General features: G+C 34.4%; 1 protein-coding gene across 2 annotated transcripts in view; it reads right to left on the bottom strand.

Annotated features, from left to right (window-relative positions):
• Positions 1–11,813: 11,813 nt before the first annotated feature.
• LOC149803549 (cytochrome P450 4V2-like) overlaps positions 11,814–26,719 on the bottom strand; it is a 46,124-nt gene continuing 31,218 nt past the window's right edge. For both annotated transcript variants that reach the window (XM_089953283.1, XM_089953282.1), the window contains exons 9-12: positions 26,603–26,670; positions 19,712–19,778; positions 14,180–14,359; positions 11,814–13,350 (exon numbers count right to left, since the gene is read on the bottom strand). In XM_089953283.1, the coding sequence (XP_089809409.1) occupies positions 13,190–13,350; positions 14,180–14,359; positions 19,712–19,778; positions 26,603–26,670 (476 nt within the window). In that variant the 3' untranslated portion in view covers positions 11,814–13,189. The remainder of the gene's footprint in view (positions 13,351–14,179; positions 14,360–19,711; positions 19,779–26,602; positions 26,671–26,719) is intronic.

Here is a 26,719-nt window from a genome sequence, read left to right on the forward strand (position 1 = left end):
GGTATTATTAATCATCTTACTGGTGGTGTCTGCAATTTGTTCCTGAAACGCCTCAATTGTTTACTGTGTAAAATATAATGGACGTTCACAAATTTAGTTATGATCAAGTACGTGAATGGCAAACAGCAATAAAAGCTATCCTTGACAAGTATACAACGAAAGTAAAAAATACAGAAGACGTGTATTTGCCATCGATGTCATTGTATACTCAGTATCCACACTCGCTGCGTCCACCGGCGTAGCGTTATCAGCGATAACACCATAAACGGTAGCAGTAGGAACGATATGCGTTTCATCATCGGCGACCATCGCTGAGTTTTTTAATATTATCACGAAAAAGATATCCACGTGCACGAGGAGAAAAATTGCATGATTATATTGTAAAATTACACACGGCATCGAACGCGTATTCTAAATTATCGTCGTTGATATCATCAAGCCTTGACGATGCAACGATATCAGATTCTGAATTTGATATACTGGTTAAGACAGACAAAGAAGTAATTGATCTAGAAAACCTCCATTTCGAAAATTTAAATTTAAATAATGACAGAACTACTTCAGCAGACAGTCGCAGATACAACTCCTCTGAAAACCACGATGATATCAATAAGCTCAACCAACCCTGAATTCAGTATTAATTTTCCAACTGCGATTCCAGTAAAAGAAATCGCCCTTGCGCAGTTGCGAGTATACTACAGTTGGCAAAATATCAAGTCAATATCATTTGGCGGTTTACAGTCGAATAATTCGTTGGTATTTGCAAATAAAAATAAACAAGATGGTACACCTAACTGGGTAAGTGTTGGAATATGCACGGTAAGTTATCACATCGTACAAATCAATGATGAATTTCAGCGTAGAATACAAAATATCACGGGGAAAGAACAACAGTACACCATCCAACACTGTCCGCAGCGATAGAAATAAATTCTCCGGATTACGCCGTTAATATCTATCAGTCATCGGTCAGATCAGTGCTAGGATGGCCTGAAGTTCCTCCACCACTGCCTGCACCAGTACTAGAACCAACGCGGGCTGATTTTACTTCAGCGAATCACTCATATTGGAGTTATACTCAAAATTATGCAAACAATCCGTTGTGGAAAGTTTTAAAAGCTAATCCGGACGATGGTGTATTACAACCCTACTTTAGTGAAATATGGTGGTTGTATGGAACACCAAAAATGCCGTATATTGAGAAAGACATAAGGATCAACTTTGATGATATTAATCGTGAACATGAAACGCAACGGGGAAAAAATTACGCCAATTATTCACCGAGTATCTTTTTGACCTGACAATTGCGAATGATGTAATCATTAAACAAATAGAAATATTAAATAAAACTATATTTGACTTTAAAAATGTTCATGAAAGCATTGTACAAGCGGTAATCAAGACAGTAATGTAGTCAGTACAAACAATATTTTTTCGATAAAAATAAAATCACAGAAGCCGATCTACGGAATTTTAAATTTCCTGGATATAACGCAGATGAGTTTTAAAAAAATCCGTCAACGATATCATCGATGAATATTTCCCTAAAATAATCGCTGAACAGAGAAAGATACACCGCCGCAGGATAACTTTCTCAGATACAACAATGGACAACACGGACAAGGCCGTCATATTTCTCCGGGAATTGTAAACATAACCTCTATCAGACAAACACAGACATATCAAATCAGTGCAGCAAAGGTATATTCTGTATACTTCTACACCGCAAGTCCCACCTGGATCTCTCTTTGTGCAAGAACCGATCAATCCGGTCTATCTACGATGTCATAACCCGCTATTATCGCGAATAAATTTCAAACTAACTGACCAGAGCAATAATTTGATTGACCATCGTGGAGATAATAATAATAATGAGGACTTTGTATAGCGCCTAATCTTTAGAAGCTCTAAGCGCTTTACAACTTTAAAACAACACCTATAAGATAAGAAACATAATAATATTATTACAAAAACAAACACCATGAAATAAGAAAAAACATTAAAAAAATAAAAAGCATGCTGAGGATATTTCATTAGGAAAGATTATTAGGTCTTTAAGTTTGTGTTTGCTGTCGAAATAAGTAACTTTTGAGAGCCCTCTTGAATGTGATCACTGTCTGTGTCTAAGTTCAGTTGGCAATTCATTCCATGTTGCTGGGCCCTGGTATGCAAAAGAACGTTGTCCATATGACTTTGTTTTCATAGTGGGAATAATGAGTATACGATTGTCAAAAGAGGAGCGTAAGTATCTTGCTGGTGTGTACACATGGGTGAGGTCAGATAGGTATGTTGGACTAGAGTCTGACAGTGAAATGTAGCACAGAGAACAAATTTTGTGTTTGATTCTGGATCGAATGGATAGCCAGTGTAGGGTACAGAGCAGCGGGGAGGTGTGCTCTGATCGTGGTACTCTAAGTATGATCCGAGCAGCTGTGTTTTGAACTTTTTGAAGTTTCTGGAGTAGATATTGAGATGAACCAGACAGAATTGAGTTACAATAGTCCAGTCTTGAAAGTACTAATGAACACACAAGTGTTTTAGTGGCATCAACTGAAAGATATTTGCGAATTGAGCTGATGCATCTCAGCTCAAGATATGCAGCCTTGCATATGTTCATGACATGTTGGTGCAATGTGAGAGTACTATCCAGCGTAACACCTAGGTTTCGTACTGATTGTGTGAATTTAATGTTGGCGTTGCTGATATTTATTGTTTTAGGTAAAGGATGTGAATGAGAAAGTCTTTGTGTTGTTGTCAGAATGGCCTCAGTTTTATCATCACTCATCTGCAGCTTGTTACAAATCATCCATGATTTCACATCAGAAATGCACCTCTCTACACCTCGAATGGTAGCATCAACTTCAGTTGGGTGGCTAGATTTGTATATTTGCGTGTCATCAGCGTACAACTGGTGAGACATGGATGATGATATATGACACTTGAGAGCAAATGAGTGTACAGAATGAAGAGAACAGGTCCAAGAACAGACCCCTGTGGAACACCACAACATAGATCAACTGGGTTGGAGTGTATTCCATTTGCAGATACAATTTGTGTCCTGTTGACCAAGTAGGACTTGAACCACAGTAAGGCTGTATCATGAATGCCAAATACATGCTGGAGACGGTGAAGTAATATATCATGGTATACTGTGTCAAATGCTGCAGACAAATCAAGGAGGGTGAGGATTGTAATCTTTCCGCTATCCAATGCAGAGAGAATGTCATTAACTACTTTTAGAAGAGTAGTTTCAGTACTGTGGCAAGGGCGATATGCAGATTGTAGATTGCTAAAAAGACTGTTTGAATTTAGATGAGATACAAGCTGGGATAGAACAACCTTTTTTAAGATTTTTGAAATGAATGGGAGATTAGAAACTGGGCGGTAGTTCTTTAAATCGTTATGGTCTAGTGTTTGTTTCTTCAGCAGAGGCTTTACAATGGCAGTTTTGAAAAATGACGGGAATTCCACAGATGAGAGAGAGGTATTAATAACATCAGTTAGTGAAGGCAATACTGGATCTAAGCACTCAAGCAGCAGTGATGTTGGAATTGGATCAAGTTCACATGACTTTGGTGCACTCTTCATCACGATTGTTCGAACGAAATCCATAGAGAGAGGTTCAAATGCTGCTAATGGTTGCCGCTCAAATTCTGTATACCAGCTGTATGGTGACGAGTCAATTGAAATTGTGGTGTCAAGCTTATCTCTAATGGTTTGTACTTTGTCACGGAAGATATTTGCAAACATGTCCGGAAGGTCGACTGGAGAGAAGGTAGTTGGGAGTGGTGTAGATTTGTTCCTTGACGTTAGCTTGTTAGTAATCTCGAAGAGCTCTTTGCAGTTGGAACTTTCCATGATCTTAGTAGTGTAGTGGGCTGATTTCGCTGCATGGACTATATTTGTGACGTTCTTCTTAGCGACTTCATAGATTTGCTTATGAATAGTGAGTCTGGTGGAAAGTCAAAGCCTCTCAGCTTTACGGCGGTCTCTTTTAGCAGTGCGAAGCTGGTCCCTAACACTGCTATACCATGGAGAACACTTTTTAATTGATTCTCTGCACTTGGTAGCTGGGGCATGTTTGTCAAGTAATGAAGGCAGACAGTTATCGAGTTGTTCTGCTGTAGGAGGTAAGCAAGTTGTTAGGTTAGCTTGGATGTCGTGCATTAATTTGGTTCTATTTATCATACGGAGGTTTCTCTTAGTAGCAGATAAAGGTGGAGGGTTAGGGACTGATATGTCAAGTACTCTGAGTCTGAAGTTATATGTAAAATATTAATGATTTTTAATCGTAGAGTGTTGTCTCCCCCTTGATCTTATCAAGGACAAGGACAAAAAGAACAGCACATACTTTAAAAATGCCACTGACTCGTGATGTACATTAAAAATAGTAAAAAAATGAATAACCGCTTCCTTGATAAAATCATTGGGGTGGATATTTTTTTTTTACTGACAAATCGACTAGTGAAAAAAATGACTAAATCTGACATACTTTCACTTTCATTTCCACGAATGACTCTAACTTTCATTTTCATTACCATTGACAGTTTCTGACATAATTTTTCTTAATTGTCTTATGCGAGTATTGTCATTTATGCCTCATATTCGTGAGACAATTCTAATCTAATTTGTTCCATTTCACTCTCTTTTTCTGTAGCAAACGATTGAAACATGGAATTCTGAATTCGCTTCACAAACTTGTATGCTGATGGTAGTGTGGATCCACCTTCGTATTTACGTTCTTGTAATGTTTCAAAATCAGAAATAATTTTTTTCAGGATTTAGTTCATCAGATATTTTTATTCCGTCTTTTTCTAATTTTTGTATTGCAGAAATATTGTCATTGATATTTTCATTAGTTCATTATATAGTATATAATATATCTTTAAATTATATTTATCAACAATGTGATATAATAGAATTGTGTAAAACGCAATCTCTAGATTACTGAAGAAAACTTTTCTGTCAATTATCACGGAGACATTTAAAATGTATTATTGCGACTGCTACAACGACATAAAAAATAATGACTTAGTAGCAAACGAGATAACTGCTTAATTAATCTACCGGAGAAAACTTAGCCTGATGGAGTTATCTCCGTAGATTTTTATCAATGACGTCCGTATCTAACACTACTGGAACATAGTAAAATGAAATCCTTGTTCATTCTTCTGCGAAAAGGCCGATTTTTGTATTTTATCTGCAAGATATTGCACCGCGCGGGGGTTAATACCGAAATATTTGCCAGCTGCATATATTAACTAAAATATTATTTTTTCGCCGGTCTCAATAATTACTGCCTTCCTTATAACTGTTCTGCATTTTCCAGTATTACCACATGCAGAATTCTCGCTCTGTGTAATAGCTTGTACGTTATTCAAAGATTTTTTTTTATCCGAGTAAATATGATCGATCACAAGACCATCTCTGATCACCGCAAAGAAACATTCGTATATAAATTTATGAGACAGATAAGTTTTCCCCTTTCTGGCAGTGAACATTAGATAACCAGTGTTATTAAGAACACGAAATGGTCTTTTCCGCTGACAGTGTCTAATTACACCATCACGAGATGCTTCATAATTCTTGATAATAGGATGTAAGACAAATTATTTTTTCTCCATTTATATATAATATTATTTGTCTAAATTATAATTTGTCTTCAAATCTAGCTGTATAATTTTCAGGGTTTCTTATAACTTTATCAAGAGCAGAGCCCTTGACAGAGTCAGGGTTGTTATTTTTTGAATATCTTAATACCGCTTTAGTTCTCTATATCTTTTACTATCAAATTGCACACACAACTGCATTTTCCCTCTAACTCCAACACCACACCATAAGCACGGTTTTGGACCAAGACTCTCCCTCCATATGCTTTGCAAATGCTGTCCCCAGAATTCATTTACACAAAATTTGTTACAAGGAGTTGAAGACCCTATCATCAACCACTTACATTGATTCCTTATTTGAGTCATTGTATATATATTTTTTATTTAAATATTTGTCTAAAATATAATATGTAAGAGTTTGACCGATTATCTACAATCGAGACCTGGAAAACTTCCGTTTCCTGAATCCAGAGTCGATCTTGACAAAAGAACCCCTGACTTGTGGAGGCAAGCTTTGGTTGATCTGACAAATAATCTGATTAATAATATTCGGAATGCTAAAAAAGAATTTTGTGATGATGGGGCATCTCATGTACGGTCGGCATTCAAAATTATACTTGATGATAAAATCATCGATGCTACAATGAACGATGAGTGAGTTGAAAAGACTATATTGATTATCTCATGATCAAAGACATTTTTTCGGAATAAAGTTTATTGTGTTAGCAGAAACATATTCTGATGGGTGGATTATCCGTGACAAAGGTGACCTTGTCCTTGGTAATGGAAAAACCGCTGGTCATTTATGGAATTTATCAGCTAAATGATAACCCTAACATTAATGATCTTGTGCCAATGAGATTTTCAAATCTGAATTATGTAGCCGAACGAGTAATCAAACATTTTATAAATGCGATGTGTGGAAATGGGTTAAGGGATCTACGACACACAAAAATAAACAAATGGGCCAAATCGGTCAAGGATACCGGAGCTACAATAAATGATGTCACTGAGTTAGGAAGTAAAATGCAATTTCCAATAAAAGTAAAAATGATAACCAGAGAGATTTTATATGATTCAAAGAATAAGTCGAAGGGAGCTCCAATTGAAATTATTGATCATAATGCACACGTGTGGACTAACACAGTACCAATATTTCCATGAGATTGGATTGTAAGATTTTATCAGAGAAAGACTCTGGGAGAAACATGTTTAATTTTATTCACGAAATAAGTAAAAACGATCCTGTATCAGTTTTTTTATTTCAAAGTTCCGATGATGAGAAAAATGACCAATTTGTATGACCTAATGGTGAAATATATCGTAAAGAATCTCTCCACGAAGAAATGGAAAATATTGTGCATACATTTTCAACAGAGAATATTGAACAATTACAAAATAATTGTTTCACCTTTCCATGTGTTGCAGCTCACTTTGCAAGAGAGAAAGATTCATGGAAGCCAACACGATTTGAATTTCTCAAAGACGTGCAGCTTAGTTGCTGTGAATACGGACAGGGTGGATTGTGGAATACCAAGTATGACCACAACGACCTTATCTCGGTTCTTGGTTACGGAGAGTGTTCTGGATATTTTAAAAGATTTGGACACCCCACACAAGAGATGACTAGAGTATCGATAAATGGACCCCTACCCGATTTTGATCTAACCAGATTCACTCGTATTGTATCATTCGAATTTGCTAAAAGTCTTCATCCAATCTGTTATGTCTGGTTTGGTAGGCACTTCTCAGAAAAACGGTGGGCACCAATAGTTTTATTAAGATATATGTTTGTAAAATATTAATATCGTTGACAGTAAGTTAGGCAATTATATCATATCAGAAGCTGACTGCAGTTTGGTTACCACCACCTGATGATGATAAAACCGCAAAGGATCTTAGTAGAATAATAATTGGTAAATTTACTATATATATATATATATATATATATATATATATATATATATATATATATATATATATATATATATATATATACATATATATATATATATATATATATATATATATATATATATATATATATATATATATATATATACATACATACATATACACACACACACACATTGTTTATATTGTTTAAAATCTATTTTTATTGTTATATAAATGCAGTTAATTCTTTTTGAAAGTTTATTTTCCCTATGTTCTGTTTCTTTTTTCATGATATGTTGAAATTTTTATTGACTCTCCATGAATTGTGAGTAGTTGCTATTTGGGTACATACCAGCACAAGCATTCAAATATAGGTTGACATGCTGAGGCACTATAGGTACAAATGGGAAAACCATTATCAAATTTTTACATAGATTTAGCATTGGGGGCAAATGTCAACATTGTTAGAAGCAGCTGACCTCAATTTTGGGGACATATCTAATGTTGAATTTGTCCAAAGGTTTAACATTGGAATGGTATTATAGGGATGAAAATGTTTATCCAAAGGGGAATGGTAATGCTAAAATGATCAAAATATATGAGCACAAACAGTCCATTTTTTATTTACAATTGAACACACACCACCTACACTATCCAAACACAAATCACACTTTCCAACACACACCACCTATACTTTCCAAACACATGCCACTACTATCCAAACACACTCCTAACCAATGAAATGGGTAAAAGTGTTTATTCCTATACTTTTATACATACTAGCACACAAAAATAGGGGTAGGATGTAAAATGGGGATGAAATATACACACCCTCTTAAACACAAACATATTATACTATAAGACAAGGGAAGGAAGTGTTTATAGATGCAATATTATAAACTTCCATATAAACATACTATCAAGCAGAAGAAAGAAGGGGTAAAAGGGGTTCTAAGTTAGTTCTATGTCAAAAATAGTTGATCTCAATGAGTCAATGTGAATACTTATGGAAAATCAAATGTTAAAATGGTACATATGTTCAACACGCAGGAAGATATTATAGCCTCAAAGTTTGTAGCCAAAAATGGGAAATTAACATTACACCATAAGTTCCAGGTCATAGTGACACTACATGTAAACCTATGTGTCTATAAATTAATAGTTTCAAACAGAATACTCATGTGAAAATGTTTAGGTACAATCCAACATACCATATATACTATCCTGCAGTTGATTACAGTCCAACATATTACATCCAACACCAACATTTTGATTACTATCCAAATACATACCTTACAATCCAGCAAACACTTTGTTATTATCTGTACTCTCTAAAAATGATCCACCTTGAATCATTGCCAATTCAGTATGCAGCTAAATGCCAGCACCCACTTTATGATTACAATCTAAACACACACCCTACACTCTAAAACAAAGGGTAGAAGTGTTTATGCACACTCTATACTTGGATAAATACCAACATACTAACATTTAAGGGTGGGAGTGTTTATACGGATGCTATACTCCCACATAAACATACCAAACAAACACATAAGTAATCATGAGTAGGAGTGCTTATAGACACACTACTATACCCACACACAAACATATTATACAATCACACATGAGAGAGGGCTGAGGAGTTTTAAGTTTTAGTTGTAAACAGAGACATAGACAAAAATAAACATCAAAAATGTGGCAATGATTCAAGGCTAACATTATAATATAAGACTAGAGCTACAATGATTTAGTTGAATTTTGCCATCAATGCACACTCCATTTATGATCTAAAAAAAACTAGATAACCATAATTTTCACAAAACCACTTTTCTACTGACCATTATTCTTAAACGTGGACTATTTTGACCTACCATGAGCATAGTGCACAGAAAGTAGTATCACTTGAACACTCTTTCAATACATTTATATACTAAAAGTGAGCATTAGCTAAAGTTTACTGTCCCTTGTATGGGTCTTTTTTTTACCTACTGACCTAGCCACATAAGCAGCCTCTTTAGATACTATGAGCATAGTGCACACAATGAAAGATTGTCAAATGAACACAGCCTGAAAAAATGTATGATCTATGGTTTGGTTCAAATAAAAATGGTTACCATTTTTATGAATTTCTTAAGACAAGGAAGCTACAGACCAAACAATCATCATTAGTATTACTGTATATACTTGCTTTTAATAAAAGTCCAACTGCAAACTGCACAGGCCCAGATCTGCTGTTGCATATACTAAAATACTTCTTTCAAAAACATAGATATAAAGTTCTCATAAAATATTACATCCAAACATTTTGTGATTTATTTTGACCTAAGGATGACAAAATTTCCATCGATCACACATTGTACAATTAGTTGTGCATTAGTTCTTGTTGTAAAAAGCAACTAGTGGTCAGGCACAGCAAAACACATATAATCTTCTCACTGAGTTAACGTCAACTGAAGCCAATTCGAAGCTAAGGTAGTAGAAAATAATTTTTAGCCAATGAAATCACTTATAATGAATGATGAAATGTTTTGTTCTAGACTCAAGACAGGCAGTGAGTGTGGTAAAATAATGCAATGATCTGGCTTTTTACAATTGCAGTACAGACAGATCAGACTATAGTGAATTTGCAATCATGTCATGAATTTGTGTGCTGCAACATTATTGGTTGAAGTTTGGACAGAAAAATTGAGAATCTGTGCAAGTTTCAAAACTAAAGTCACATAGCATTCTTATTTATGTAACTGCTCAAACAGATTTGGTTTTGGTAAATTTTAAGTATATCAAGTTTTTATCACAAACATAATAGAGACAATGGTGTGATATTTTTTGTTTGGAAAAATCCAGTAAACTTTGTAGCACACCTGTTTGGTATTTAACTTTTGTGTTAGGAGAGGCCACCTTTGCAGCTGCAGAAGCAGCTTTAGTAGGGGACATCACTGCTGCTGGAGGAGAACTTTTTTTAGAAATGTGTTTCCATCTTGTCATCAAATGAAGAAGCACATGTTACATCAGGTTTGGCAGTACCTATCTTTGGCAGTAGTTGTATTTTTTTCTTAGGCCTCTTCTTGAAGCATTTCGTCTTCTTTTATGAACTTGTTGTACCACTACCTTTTTGGGGGCTTCTATCATCTTTTGAGGGATTTGGCTTTTTGGTTTGTTTTTGCTTTGGCATTAGGATCACATTTTAAAAGGGACTGAATAATGATACCTCCTAAAGAACTACTTCCATCAGGTTTCTAAATGATTTGCTTTTTGGTTTACATATTATTTCTCGGATTGGCTAATTGTGACAACACTACTTTGATTTTTGAGAAAAGCATTTGGTTTGATGGGTTTTGTGAATGATGTCTTGAAGTATCTGACATGCTGTCAAAGTTAACCATTGTAAAACTTGTTTGAGACCAACTTCTAACAAATGTGCACAGACTTGTACATTTGTTGTGTGATTGAAGTGATACAGTACATCAAACAATATGGCAGGAGAATGAGACTGAAAGGAGGTCATGTTGATTACTGTTTGAAAAAAAGCAGTGTAGAATGTTTGTCTAGACTTTTTTCCTGTTTTTCAGAGAGAAGCCAAAGGGGATGTGTAAACAACAGGACCTCCTCCAGGACAACAATGGAGATACACATTGGAATGAATTCTAAAATAACTGGAGTGGTGGGTTTTAAATCAATGAGTAAATGCACATTAGGAGTTTGAGTGGAATCGTCCTACAATAATTCAGCCAAGGGGTTCCTAACTGTTTGGCTTACACTTGCACTTGATATTTATCTCTTGGAATTTTAAATAATATCATGTTGTGGCTAAATGAGATTGATGATGTGATGTGATGTGATGGGCATTACTTTGTTGAATTTTGTAATGGAATTATATTGGTGTTATATCAGAAGGGGACCACTATATATATATATATATATATATATATATATATATCAGGATCTACTTTAGAATAGTATGCATTTCACTTTGCCAATGGAATATTATACTTGACTACAGGAATTATACATGTTCCTCCAGGCACTATCACTATATGCTGATATAAGCCAATGGACTAAATCTATTAATGCCTTCTTCTTTGGTACTGTTCTCCTATAACATAGTTCTCAAACTAAAGGTCAAATTAAAGGTCATGGCCCATTTATGGGCTGTGAACTTGCTGGTGATATATTAGCCATACACAATATACCTGGAAGTGGGCCACAGGTGCAAAGAGTTTGAAAACCAGTCCTATAATGTTGTTTGGTGGAGTACAGTGCCCTTATAAGATATTCACTTTGAATGAAAACAACAACACTATTTGTTATTACAATGTATCAAATAATTGGAATAAAAAATAAATTACATCAAAAACTACTTTATCAACATTGAGACAATTTAACTTGTATGAACATCATTTTGGAATTAAGATTAATTAATTCTTCTAGTATCCATGCTAATAATATTACATATATTTTTTCTTATGAAATAATTACACAATCACATCATGATGTATACAAATAAATACATTTTGAATTATAAACAAAATATAACATCTATCTAGTTAAACAGAGTTGCAACAAGAGACACAAAAAAATCATCCAGAATTTGGAATAATGTGTGAGTATATCTCACATGGTGCACATGCAGCAATGACTAAAACAGTAAGTAATTGTAATCAGTAAACCAGTTGAGAAAATACAAGAACTCTTCATAACAGAAACTACACTGAGAAAATGCTAATATTAAAGAAATTTTTCCATACAGAGGCAACTCACAGATTTTTTTAACAGTTGGCTTACTACATGTATTTGTTTCAAATGTATTAAAACACATTATGCCTAAATTAACAACAGTGGTGTGCACTAGTTTTAGGAATATATTAAAGATAGTTCCTGAAACAGACATATACAAAGAAAATTTGTGTAATAATCCTGGTTCAAATATATTAAAACTATGTAGAAAAGATTTAGCAGAATTATTAAAACATCAATTTCTATCAAATACAATTACATTTTATAAAGTTCCAAGAAAGAATTTAAAATACCTCTCTGAGTCAGGTTAATTTAATCAGTAGATACAATTATAATTTTGGCAGTGTGTTATTTTATAGGATACACAACAATTTGTGCAAAGATTCTCAAATGAACAGTTAGCACAGTGTAATGATGGATTAAAGCCAGTTATATTCCTTGAATTTAAAAGATGGCGCCAAAGAAAAAGTGGGTCGAGGGTTAATGATTATTCTTCAGAAGGTAAGTGACATAGAGACAAACATTAAAAAAATCATTCACAAAAGATTGAATTAAATCTGTCCAACCTGAAAAGGATGTTGCAATAAGGTTCACTTACAGCCCCATTTGAGGAACGAATTTAAAAGGTCATGTCAAAGAAGGAACATGTTGAGAGGTAAGTTATAAACTTAACTTGTAAGACATTTAAATGGCAGCGTGCATGTGAACAAGGAAACAATTATTGTTCAATTAATACTGATATATTCAATTTAAAGCATGTTGTTCATATAATAAATTTAATATTACTCCTCTCCAGATGGCATATTACTTGTTGTCCATGTGACAGCTTAATACTTATCATCTTAAGTTGGCATATTAGTTATTATTTTAAGTAATCTGCCAAAGTCCCTCATCTCCAGTTGTCAGAATGTAAATTGTTAGAGTGTTGATGCATTAAAAATGATCAGACATTACTTCCTTGGCTTGAGACTGACGATGATTCCATCCCGAGGCCTAAGGATCAGCTCTGCAAGGGGGAACAACTCTTCCTTGGTTTGTTTAGAAGTGACATGGAAGTTACGCAAAATGGTTGACAGCAGCACCTTTTCTTCCATTACAGCAAATTTCTGGCCTATGGATAAGAATTAAATAAAAAACAAGTATAATGTTGTAAGAAATATAAAAATATGCAGTGTGTAATAATGAGAATAATTAGTCATATGCGGCAATCCATGTGAATCGATTTGAACTGACATGGAAATCTGAGATTTTTAAAAATGCTTCATTTATCTCAGTGGCCTAAATAAAACCTTTCACTTAAAGACATGTAAAAATGACAGATGTCTAGCTCTTTTATTTTCTTCATAAAATAAGTCCTTTTACTTGGAATTTATTTTAAGTATATCCAAATTTAGTGCTGGAAGTGTACAGTGGACTTTGAGGGGAAAAAAATGTAACAGAAACCTGGAAAATGTAATCTACTATAGGCAATAAAAAAACTAACACAAATACAGTAATATTTCCCAAAACAATTCCTCTGTAACATGGTTTCCTCTGCAGACTGGCCAATACCTCCCTAAAACAGTCATACTGTAACATGGCTTCTTCTGCAGACATACCAAACCCTCTTTACCCCAAATCCCTCTGTAATCTGGCCTCCTGTGCACAATGGCCACAACTTCTGGGTCCTAAAGGGCTGTTCCAGTGATAATGAAACATCTGTAAACTGGCCATCTCTCGTAAAATGGACAATATTCTTCATCCTTCTGGTGTCCAGTTTAGGGAACTTTTAATATACCTGTACTTGAACGTTCCATCTATATTAATTGAACCTTAGGCTAAAAGTTACAACATTTACCTGTCTTATCTATGTCCCAGATTCATGATAGTCTGGGTCAAAATATGTTTATAGCAGGCAAAATGTCCAGTATAAGATGAAAGAAGATAAATTTGTTGCCTACCGATACAGTTTCTGGGACCAGCGGAGAAAGGAATGAATGCATATGGATGTCTGCTGATAACATTATCAGGCAAGAATCGATCTGGATCAAACTTCTCTGGATCAGGGTAGACTTTTTCATCCATGTGAATTGCTGCTGGTACTATTACTACTGTCTGGCCTTTCTCAAACTTATGATTTCCTGAAGAAAAAAATTAAATTAATAAATCAAAAAAATCACTTACTGCTTAAAAAAATACAACAAAACACAAAGAAACACTTGAAGCTCAGACATGGAACCTTAGTTTATTCAACATACACTTAAACATGGAAAGAGTCCGAATAATTTTTAGGAAATCAATTAACATAAAATATATTTATCCAACAGGCAACTTAATGAAACCATTTTTATGGAATGGAACAGCTTGAGTTCTGCAAACAAAATATGACCATATATACTCATTAAGAAAACACACACATGCATGCCTCTGTCATTCATCTTTTGGGAAATAACTCTTTGTTATATTTAGTATGCTAAAAAAAATTGAATCAAGCAAATAATCATCATAAATCTATTTAAAAGATTTTTGTGAGGACAAAACAGGTCGTGCATGGAAAATGGTCTATTATGACCTTGTTTTACTTTATGTAAGTGGGTGATTAACATGCAGGTGAACAACATCAGGCTTATATAACAATTATGCCAAGAATGAACAGCTCTTTTACTTCATATTCTTTTATTCTCTGTCATGATTTTATATGTTTTTATCAGAAAATCTCAATGCTTTCCAGTTTAAGCGCCATCAAATTACATCTTTCTAATTTCACAAGATACAAAAGACCCTGAAATCTATCTGTCAAGTGGCTCAGCATTGTATACAATCCTGAGTTTAATGACTTTCTCATGATAATGATTTCATGTTTGAATACAACATTCCAAATATGGCCTAACAAGACTTTCATAATATCATAAAATTACATTCCTAAGTCTTGATACAGAACGCCTTTTAATGATCCCCAAAACTTGATTAGCTTTTTTAACACATTCAGCACACTATCTGACAGTTTTAAGTCACAATTTATATGGATACCATGGTACTTTTTAATATACATTGGCTATATAGTAATTTTTCTCCATTTATTATTATTATATTGTAATGTTTCTCCATTTATTATATATAAATATATATACTTATCTAGTCAACACATAAGTCTTGGGATTTTTTCACACTGAACATCATTTGCTAACCATTAACTCCATTTATAAATATATAAATATATATACTTATCTAGTCACAACATAAGTCTTGGGATTTTTTCACACTGAACATCATTTACTAACCATTAACTCCATTTATAAATATATAAATATATATACTTATCTAGTCACAACATAAGTCTTGGAATTTTTTCACACTGAACATCATTTGCTAACCATTAACTCCATTTATAAATATTTTCAATGATTTATCTCAGAAGACCAAGAGCTGACTGTACTGTTCAATAAACTTTCGCTTCATTTGCAAATATCTGGATACTTATAGGTTACTACATTTGTATTGGAAAATATGAACGAGTTTTTCAGATGGAAATACTGCACAACCTTGGGAGTGCAGTATATCCATCCGACACAATGAGTTCATATTTTCCCATACAAATGCAGCAACCTTTTTATTCTATGCTCATTTTCTTATTCTACCTAAGGCTTAATTATGTAAACAAAACTACACTGCACAAAGCAATGTAACTGAATGTATGCTATATTCCCAACCAAATACACAAGCGCAGATTCATCATTACACAACAACTACAGTATTAATGTGCACATAACTCCGCCCAAATAAATTTGAACTTAGCTGTGTGCTAGACATAACTTTCAAAAGAAAATTGCATTTTTTCTACTTAAAATTGAAATCTGGAGTCATATTGTGAATGAATGCGCATTGAAAAAACTTTTCCATTTGATCTGGAATGAAGAGATTTTGGTATTTGTGTAGTTTCTACAAAATTTTGTGATTATGGACTGGATTTATGTGCCAATTCTACATGAAGAACACTCTTATTTCAGCGGTGATGGAGCAGCGTGTTCACATCTGCAAGTGTGTTTCTGTTCTGCCATTGAATGTTTGAAATCAATATGTGGGGAAAATATGAAGACTTTCAATTGCAATTATCAAAAAGACACTATGGAATATAATGTTTATTTCATTTTGAGTGCAGTATAGAGGATGTAAATGCACCTGGAATATAGTCAAAATGACAGTACAATTTCGAAATGTGTAATCCAGCTTGAGAACCCATGACATGGCTCATTTAATTCGGATCTGCAGAACTAAGAAAGTACATTTTGAGGAAATTCAGGATGTAAAACTGTAAGTATATTTTTTTCTTACTACCAGCTAAAGAAGACAGTTTATGCCTTGTCACTTGGATGTTATTTGTAAGGACCCTGTCTGGCCTCTATAGCTAGACTAAATCCAAAACTTTGTATCAAAAACATTAATGCGTAATTTGCCAAAGCAACTGGTATGTGGCAGTCCACAAAATATTTGCTTTAGTTCATTCAGTTGGTTTACTTCATCTACAGACAAATAAAATAAATCAAAAGTGCTGGCATCTGCATCCATTGTTTGTTTACAACAGAAACTAGTTCCTTTATTCACGTGAGTTCAGTATGAATTGCACGCGAGTTTAATATTGTAAAATACTGCACAATTCTGACAATGTAAAGTTAACGTAGAAAAAAATGAGCATATAATAATGCTGGATACTAAATTGTAGTGAAAACTAGGCCAAAGACAGAACACGGAATAAGACCACTTTAAGTACTTGACGAATATCGCTAAATGAATATAGCTTTATGTAGGCACAATTTAACTAACTACCTAACTGACCATTTAATAGGCACAATTTAACCCATTAGCTTTCTGAGAATCCTTTTGTGTTGACACAATTAGCTAAATGACTAATCCTTCCTGAAGGCACAGTTTAACCAATTATCTAACTGACCATCCTTTCAAGTAGGTACAGTTTAACTGATCAGCTCTCTGACTAGTTCATAAAGGTACAATTAGCTAGCAGACTATTCCTTCAAAAAGGCACAGTTTAATCACTTAGTTAACAGACTATTCCTTCAAAAAGGCACAGTTTAATCAATTAGTTGACAGACTATTCCTTCAAAAAGGCACAGTTTAATCAATTAGTTGACAGAATATTCCTTCAAAAAGGCACAGTTTAATCAATTAGTTGACAGACTATTCCTTCAAAAAGGCACACTTTAATCAATTAGTTGACAGACTATTCCTTCAAAAAGACACAGTTTAATCAATTATTTGACAAGACTATTTCTTCATAAAGGCACAGCTTAATCAATTAGCTAACTGACCATCCTTTAAAGTTCATACAAACCATTTTTAGACATGGCTGAAGACTGTAATGTTATAACTTGATAATGGATGCCTTCATCATGTCTTGCACCCAGGCAGAGTATAGTAATTTTCCAAACTGAGAGTTTTATCTTTTTGCTGAACAAACTAAGAAGTGACATAGATGAAAGATATGTATGCTTTGTGAGCATAGACAATATGTACATTTGTTTAGTAGATATACTAAAACATTTCAAGAGTAAAATGGAAACATTGTATTTTCATGAGTAGCAAACCCACAAGTGACATAACAAAATGTTCATTTCATAATGCATGGGAAGATCACAGTCCAGGCCATCTTTTCTATTTGTGATTTCATCACATAGTGTCATCACACAATGCATGGAAGATAGAGTCCAGATCATTTGCTCTGTTTGTGATTTCAAGCAAACCTGTGTAGACCCATACCTGTCATCACATAATGTGTGAAAGACCCAAGTTCAGGTGATTTCTTGTGTTTGTAGTTTTAAGCAAACAATGTTGACAGAGACCTGCCATCACATAATGCACTGGTGATTTCAATTGCATGGGAAAATCATAGTCCAGAACATCTGCTCTATTTGTGATTTCAAGCAAACAGTGTTAACCCAGACCTACCATCACATAACAGGTAGAGAATCAGAGTCTATGCCATTTGTTGTACTTGCATTTTCAAGCAAATTGTGTTGACCAAGATCTGCTATTTCATAATGCACTGGTGCATTATTGTTCAGACCCAGTAAAACAGATATTGTTCATCTGATTTACATGATTTGACTGCTAATCATTTCATTAAGCAGTCAAGACAGTCCACCCACCTTTATAAGAACACCTTGACCAATACCAAAATAGCATTTCAGCCACTTTGTCCCCATCATGTGAAGTTTCCCCTCGTATAAACCCACATTTTCATTGCAGCAAGGGGAACAACCATATTGTAAGAACACAACCTATGTAAACTATCTCAAAAACTTATATTGTGTCAGTATAAGCTATTCTGCTGTATTTTGATAACATATTTAATATGCATAATCTCTTGCTCACAGTCTTTTTTAGTTTGTTTGGGCTAAGCCCACTTTTAAGTGTTTTGTCTTGGGCAACACAACATTATAACAGTGCTTCATGATCATAATACTTCATTGGTTTTACAAACTTATTATAACCAATTAGTCTATCTATTTAGTGTGCTAATTGTCATATTCTTCATTTTAATTGCTAAAATGTATTATTTTGCTAATTTTACAAATTTTTCTATTGATAAGTTTGTTTCTTATGTTCCATTTTTTTAATAAAAATTATCTGAATTACACTTTTGTAAGGGGAATAATTCTTTGTAACCCCAAACCTGTAATTCATAACAGTCAATATCAGGGATTATATATCTCTTGCCTTCCTATAGAAAGAGAAGAATTGTATTTTAAAACACAAAACAAACTGATTACATAGCATATGAATTGAAAACTATTCCTAACTGGTGAGAATCATATTAATAATTGCTTTTTTCACTCATAATAAAACTCATGGGATATCCTGGTGATGCAAGCCTATTAACTAAGTTTGGTAAAAATCAGATCAAGAAATCGTGACTAAAGTGCTGACCAGCTCAGTCAATCATATACAAAGCTGCTTTATTAATATGCACTGATCTGACACAGAACTGTACCCATCTTAATGATTCAGGATTACTTATTAAGTTGACTCACAACTGTGTAAGAAAAACAGTCTCAAGATTGGTATGAAGTTCAGCCAAACAGATGCAGGTTCACCTCATTAATGTGTGGATATTGCTAATTACTGAATTTATGGGAGATTTTGTAATTACTGAATTTTTGGGATATTTTCATCATATAAACCTATTTTCCAAGTCTGATAAATGTCAGATCAGAAATATGACCTCCAGAGAGGTGACAAAACTGGGCCAATCACATGCAACATGAAGTCATTAATATGTGTACAGTATTACTGTATCTTGTTTAATATCAAACTTGACATTGATGATATAAACAAATATTCTAAGTTGGGTCAAAATTGGATCAGAAATATGGACTCATAGCTGCAACAAGCTCAGCCAAACTGAACTATAGAGTGATTCACTGTGATGAAATCATTAACTTTTCAAGGTTTGTGCTTCCATATATAAATCAACATACCAATGCTAGTGTCCTCAGTCAAACTTCTTCCAAAAAATGGTACAGATGGAAAAATTCTTAAGGCTTCCTATAATGAAAAAGAAGGTTACATGTTTAGGCTCTTACAAAATGTAACAAGAAAAAAGTGAAAACAAGCTTTGTAAAATGTAACATTTTATTTCCTGAGAAAGCAAGGTAAAAATAAGAAAAAAAACTTATGGTTTTACTAATCAAATCCAAAATTAATCCAAGAATTAAAAGAAGAAGTCATGTTATTAATAAGTCCTAAATAAAACTGAGTTCAAATCCTGATGAAATCCAGAATGGAAGATGATGATGTATGCTGTTACCTGTGAAGTGCTGCAGTGTCAACAGTGTCTTGTTGAATCACAGAAAATATTATTCCAGTTTTGAATTCTGTATAAATTTTGATAAATGTCCTTGTCCAAGAATTAATTTAGAGCACTAGTATTTCTATGGAAAATAATCACTTTTCTTTAAAATAATTTGAAGAAAATAAAATAATTAGCCCAAACTGGACACAACATAAAACACCTGGATGTCTCAAGTGTTAAGGCACTAATAATTATTCTTTCTCAAAACATAAGTATTAAGTCTAACTACAACGCAAAACAGATTCCTGGATGGAGTTCATCCTTCTGAGAAAACCAAAAGTTTGTAACAATAAACACATGGTATTTGTCATGTACTTCAAGTATGGCCTTGATTCCACTTTATGAATCTTACTCTAAGAAAGATTTTTAAAAAAACAAAAAACAAATTGTTTACTAAAACCCTTACTGGTTCTGAATCAAGGTCAGGAACTAGGTCATCATTAGATACAAAGTTTCTATTATTAGTTGTTTACTTTGAAAAATAAAAACTGAACAAGATCAAATCCAATAAATAAAGTTAAATTACAATAGTATGTAATGGAATAATAAAAAAAATTTAAACGAACAAAAAACAATTAAATCAAATATAAATTAAATATACATCACAAATAAAAGTTAATATATACCTAAAAGAAACAAATTAACATTATGTAATACATGTACGTAACAAGCACGAAACAGACATGATAGAGTTTTGATCTGGAGAACCTAAAACTCTGACCTTGAGTTGGAAATTAAATTTCCACTATGAGTCAATCAGAAATGACCTCTTGAAAGCAACATAATTTGTGATTGGTCAAAATAAATCTTAAACTTGAACTTGAGAGTTGCATGAACTCAGGACCTGGTGGTGACAGAGCTGCATGTTTTATAAGTCTTGACCAAATAACTTAAAGATTATCTTGTTAACAGTCCAAGCAATTTCAGTTTTTTCCAGTGTTAAAAATGAAAAATTATTAATGAATATTTATGTCTCAATGACTGCACATTGTCTCCATCTACAATTCTTGTTCTGACACAGTGAGAAATTTTAATGAACTTGCCAAGGTCAGGGCAAAAACTAAGAGACCAGCACTCATGGATGTCCCAGTGATGGCCAGGTTTTACACTGGTACAACACATTTTGACAAATTCAGAATCCCCAAATACATGAACATCTGGTCAATTCATTTCTATATAGCTGTTAGGATACAATCCCCCTAACTGATTATTGCCCATACCTCAAGGGTAGAAGGGGATCATACATCCCAGAATAGTTGCACCTGCCCATTTTCATGAGAATTAACTAATGGGTCATGAACAAAGCAGTGATAACAAATTGTCATAGTCAAGAAATTCTAATGCTACTTAAACTACTTTTATCATCTGTATTCTTGAATGTGTAAGACAAATATCAAACATTACCTAGAGTACCAGTATCTATATGGATAAATGTTTGGTTAAACTGGAAAAGATATTCTAACTTTTAGGCAGTTTGAAATTGTCCAAAAAAAAGTATACCTATAGTAACACTGCAATGAAAAGACACCAATTCTATTTGAATGTGCTGAAAAAGTGTGCCATAACTTAACAATAATGAGTATTAAGCTGATACTTTGATTCTAAGACTTTGCTGTTTTTATGTTATTTAAAATTGTTTTGGGGGTTTCACACATATGGGCACATGTGTACAAAGCTTGGTGATCTCCAACTTTTCCTGCATTCATCTATTTTCAGTATGATCTGCCTACCTATCCATATACTTACATATGATTCTATCTACACACCAATCTACATATCCTCCCAACCTCCTATATCTATCTATCTATCTATCTATCTGTCTGTCTGTCTGTCATACCCACTGCTGCAACCCCTCTGATGTAGTACAGCCTAAAGGGATCAGCAGGAAAACTCAGAAACTCCATATTTGTTCTTCAGGTGTCATCAATTAAGCTTTCGAATCCAATCACAGTGGTCAGTGAAACAATTTTTGCTGCAAGCTTGCTATTTTCATAATAATTCAAATGTCAAGTAGCCACTTTTTTCAGTTTTGAGAGAATGGTCTCTAGAGACAGGTGTTGTTTCTAGTTGGAACAAGTCATCATACTTAACACTTTCTTTTTAAGTAAGAAGATTTAATTTATCAAATATTCTCAAAAGCATCTATGCAGCAATGTTGTCAAAATGAAAAAGTCTTTGCAAGTAATCCAGATGTTCTAACTAGGATCTTGATGTGCTTCTTTAAACCTGCTTCATTAGTTTAATAGCTTTTTTAAAATGATAAGCCAGAATAAAATACTCAAAATTTTGTCAAACAAGTTTTATATAAGTGCAGTATGACACTTTTCTTTTCCACACAAAATGTCTGCTGATCATTCCCAATAATGTGTAGGTCTCTTCAATATTCAACACTGCTCATTCTGTTTTAGGCTCAATCTCTTTTTTATGATTCACAGTTCAAGTTTTTCATTCTCCATCTATTATCTGTGCTTTTACATTTTTCTGTCAAAAATGCCCTGTCCTACATAATTCTTCAGTCCGAAAGATATCTGCTGATCACACTGGACAACAAATTTTTACAAAAGTCATGTTACTGAAATAAAATTAGTCAATTCTTATCAATTTTTATGTGCTGAACACGAATATGACAGTCAAATTGCAAAATTGGCTCTAGTTTTTTTGTAATCTGCAAGAAATTAATGTTTACATAACGAAATGCATTCCAATAGTAAAAGGTCAACTGTAATAGCCTACCTATAAAAAATCAAGTCATTGACTACATCTTAGATTTCTTCGCCTGTCTCTTGTACAGCTGTTCGGGAGCATCTCTGAGGAGTGTCCAGCAGTAGTCAGCCAGCATTGTAGTGGACCATTTTCCCTGGTATCTTTGTTCCATTGTTGCTATATCTTGATGAAAACGTTCGCCGTGTTCATCACTAACAATACCACAGTTGCTAGGAAAGAAATCCAAATGGGAATGAAGGAAGTGAATCTTTAGAGACATATTGCAGCCAAGTTTCTTATACTTCATCAACATGTCTTCTACTAGTTCCTTATAGTTTTCTGCCCTAACATTTCCGAGGAAGTTTGTAGAAACTAGGCGAAAAGCATTCCATGCTTGTTTCGCGTCACCTTCCAGCAAGTTGTTGAACCGGTCATCTTTGAAAAGCTCTCGAATCTGAGGACCCACAAAAACTCCCTCTTTAATCTTTGCTTCGCTGAGTCGAGGGAATTTTTCATGCAGGTATCGGAATGCTGGCAAAGTCCGGTCAATGGCTTTCACGAAGTTCTTCATCAAACCTAGTTTGATGTGAAGGGGTGGTAGCAAGATTTTCTGAGCCTCAACCAGAGCTGGGTGTTGGATATTCTTCTCTCCAATGGCTACATTCTGCCTGTGAGTCCATTCCTTCCTCATGTAGTGCATTTCCCTTGCTCGGCTATCCCACTCGCATAAGAAACACATGTATTTTGTATATCCTTGCTGCAGTCCCATTAAAAGGGCAACTACCTTCAAATCACCACAGAGGTGCCAGCTGTACTTGTTATACTCAATGGAATTCAGTAGCTGCCTTAAGTTATCGTATGTCTCTTTCATGTGGACAGCATACGCTACTGGAATAGATGGAAGAATGTTTCCATTGTGCAAAAGCACAGCCTTGAGACTCAGTTTCGAAGAGTCCACAAATAGTCTCCATTCTTGTGGGTCATGAGTGATTTTTAAAGCATTCATGAGGCCCTCAATATCGGAACAGAATATCAGATTACTTTCCTTTCTGAAGAAAGGCTCCAATTGCTGGTGGCGCTTTCGATATGCAGTAATTGTGACATCTTCTTCTAGAAGATTCCATTGTTGGAGTCTTGATCCTAGCAATTCTGCCTTGTTCTTTGATAAGTCCAAATCACGAATCAGGTCATTTAGTTCTTCCTGTGTTATTCTGTGTGGGGTTGATGATGCACCACAGTGAAAATCTGGATCACTGCATGCTGATGGACCAGGAGAAGAACAGGTCGACTCACCTTTGTCTTCGTCAGATGAATCAAGAGAATATTCTGCTGGAGGTTCTGGAATAGGAAGTCCCTCACCATGTGGAACTGGTCTCAATGCAGACGGAATGTTTGGGTAGACTATTCTCGACTTCTTTCGCTTTGTTATTCCACCGGAAAGAGGAGGAACCAAGCAGAAGTAACAGTCATTTAGGTGGTTGCTTGGCTCTCTCCACACCATTGGGACTGCAAACGGCATTGATGACCTTTTGCAATTCAACCACTGTGAAAGCTGTGTTGTACATGTAGCACAGCATATATGCGGAGCCCAAGGCTTGTCTTGGTCACCAACCTTGCATCCGAAGTAAAGATGATATGCCTTCTTCACTTGAGAATTGATACTTTTCTTCTGGTTGGCAAATGTCACTTCCCCACAAATATAGCAAAAATTGTCCGCGGTATTAACACACTTTCGAGGCATTACTGTTCTTTATTGTACGTAAATGGATAAAATAATAAGTTTTATGTAACAGTAGCTTGAACTGTCTCGCACAACGTCTAAAATATTTTAAATGCTGAACCTATCTGATTGGGCTTTATATAGTACACTGCTTACGTCAGCTTCAGCAGCCGCCTGGCATTAGTATAATAGGCCTACACATGTATAGTACACTGCTGACGTCAACTTACTTCAGCAGCCGCATGGCATTAGTATTGCATTGCATCAGAAAATGATGCAATCAACTGTGGATGATGTGAGCATGATGGTATTATGCAATGTTACATCATTATTCCGGATGTTGCTGCAGTCCTACTGGAGAAATTTACACAGTGAAACATAGAAAATGAGGTATATGAATATCTTCAAAACGAGAGCCAATACAAATTTTTCACGGTTATATTCGTGTTCGGCACACCAAAATACTACAGATTAGGGCCTTTTCAAGTCAGTAATGATTTCACTGTTGACCAGTGTCATAGGTCAGTTTACAAAAATTGTTGATACAGTATTAGCTTGAAGTAATGTATGTACATTTTCTGTGTGTAATGGTCTATACAGTGCATACCATTGTGTTATCAGCAAATTTCTGTACCTGGCTATGTCATTCATAAAAACAACAATTAACAATAGTGTGAGTACAGACCCCTGATGTAATCTGACAATCTCAGAATATGATTCAAATTTACAAATGACAATCTGAGTTCAGTCTTTCAACCAGTTCAAGGTAAAACCAGTTAATGGCAAAAGATTTTTACAGCTAGTCATTCTTGTTTTTTTTATCCATAGCCTTGGCAAAGTCAAGATAAACAAAATCAACTGGGATTCTTCAACAAAGACTTAGCAACATCACCAAGAAAAGTAAATTTGAAAGGAACAATTTTTCATTTGCAAACCCTTGTTGTGTATTATAAATAAAGGTGTTGTTCTCTAAGTGCTGAAAAATTGAATCTGTCAAATTTTATATGTAATTTCCTGCGTTGTCTTTGACTTGTGTTAGACTGGTAACCCGCTGCTTGCATCTTACATATCCGTATAAAGACTTTGGATCATCCCCTAATATTGTGAGTCCACTTATGTTTTCAAATCTTCTCACATCCTCAACTATCAACTTCTTTCCAGCTTTACGTTCTTGTACTTGTTGTAGGTCTGTATTTGTCCATTTATCACTATGTTGTTGTGAGTGCTTATGGTGTCTGTCTAACCTCATACTTAGAAATGTCATCCTTAAACCAAGTTTCTGTATTAGCAATAACATTAAGAATATGACCACTAACTAGTACACTTAATTCAAGAAAACTTTAACTTCTTACTCTGGGCATTTGTGTAGAAATACCTTAATGTAATTACATTATGGCTAAATATTTGCATGACTTCATTTTTCTGAGTCTGCACCTTCACAAACAACAGGCATAAATGAAACAATCAGTATTTTTCTATGCAAATTCATTTCATCTATTTATTGACAAAGACTGACATATTAAAATGGTTATGATGTCTAAAGTTCTAACTCAGAAAATCTTTGACATCCATGGTTTGAAAATTAATGGGATGTCTAGTTAGGAGTTATTGAGATAAATGTACTTGAAAAAAACCTGAACTCAAAATATAACCACAATGTGTACACAGTGTAATGCTTTACCATGTAACTGCTCTTAGGGGCAAAACCAAGAGGAATAAGTGTTACCGCAGGAAGAGAAGTATGTGATTATCTTATATTCCAGATAAAAAGGGAATTGGGCAGAGGATACTGAGATACAAAGTATTGGAAAAAACTAAAACGATGTCCAGAGACAAACCCACACACATCAGATGCTTGATATCCCTTGTCTCAGGTACATACAAATCTTGACTTTGTAATATTAACTCCCAGTCTAAATTTGGTTGAAATCAATTGAGTTCTTCAAACGTTTTCAAGCAGAACCAACATTTGTGAGGTGTGGAGCAGATTGGTGAATGGGCATGGTAATACCATATGCCACTTAATAGAGAGTGTGTGTATGTATGTATGTGTGTGTGTTGTTTGGAGAATAAAAACATATTAAACTAACTAACCTTGAGTGCACATTCCAAATACTTCATTTCTTTCAAATCCTCCATTGTAACTGGCCTGTCACTGTCACCTGAAGATTATGCAGTGTCTGATTAGAACAAAAGACATATGCCTTATTT

This window comes from Sinohyriopsis cumingii, chromosome 3 (assembly GCF_028554795.1).
Source record: "Sinohyriopsis cumingii isolate HCF-2022 chromosome 3, ASM2855479v2, whole genome shotgun sequence".
Lineage (NCBI taxonomy): Eukaryota > Metazoa > Mollusca > Bivalvia > Unionida > Unionidae > Sinohyriopsis > Sinohyriopsis cumingii.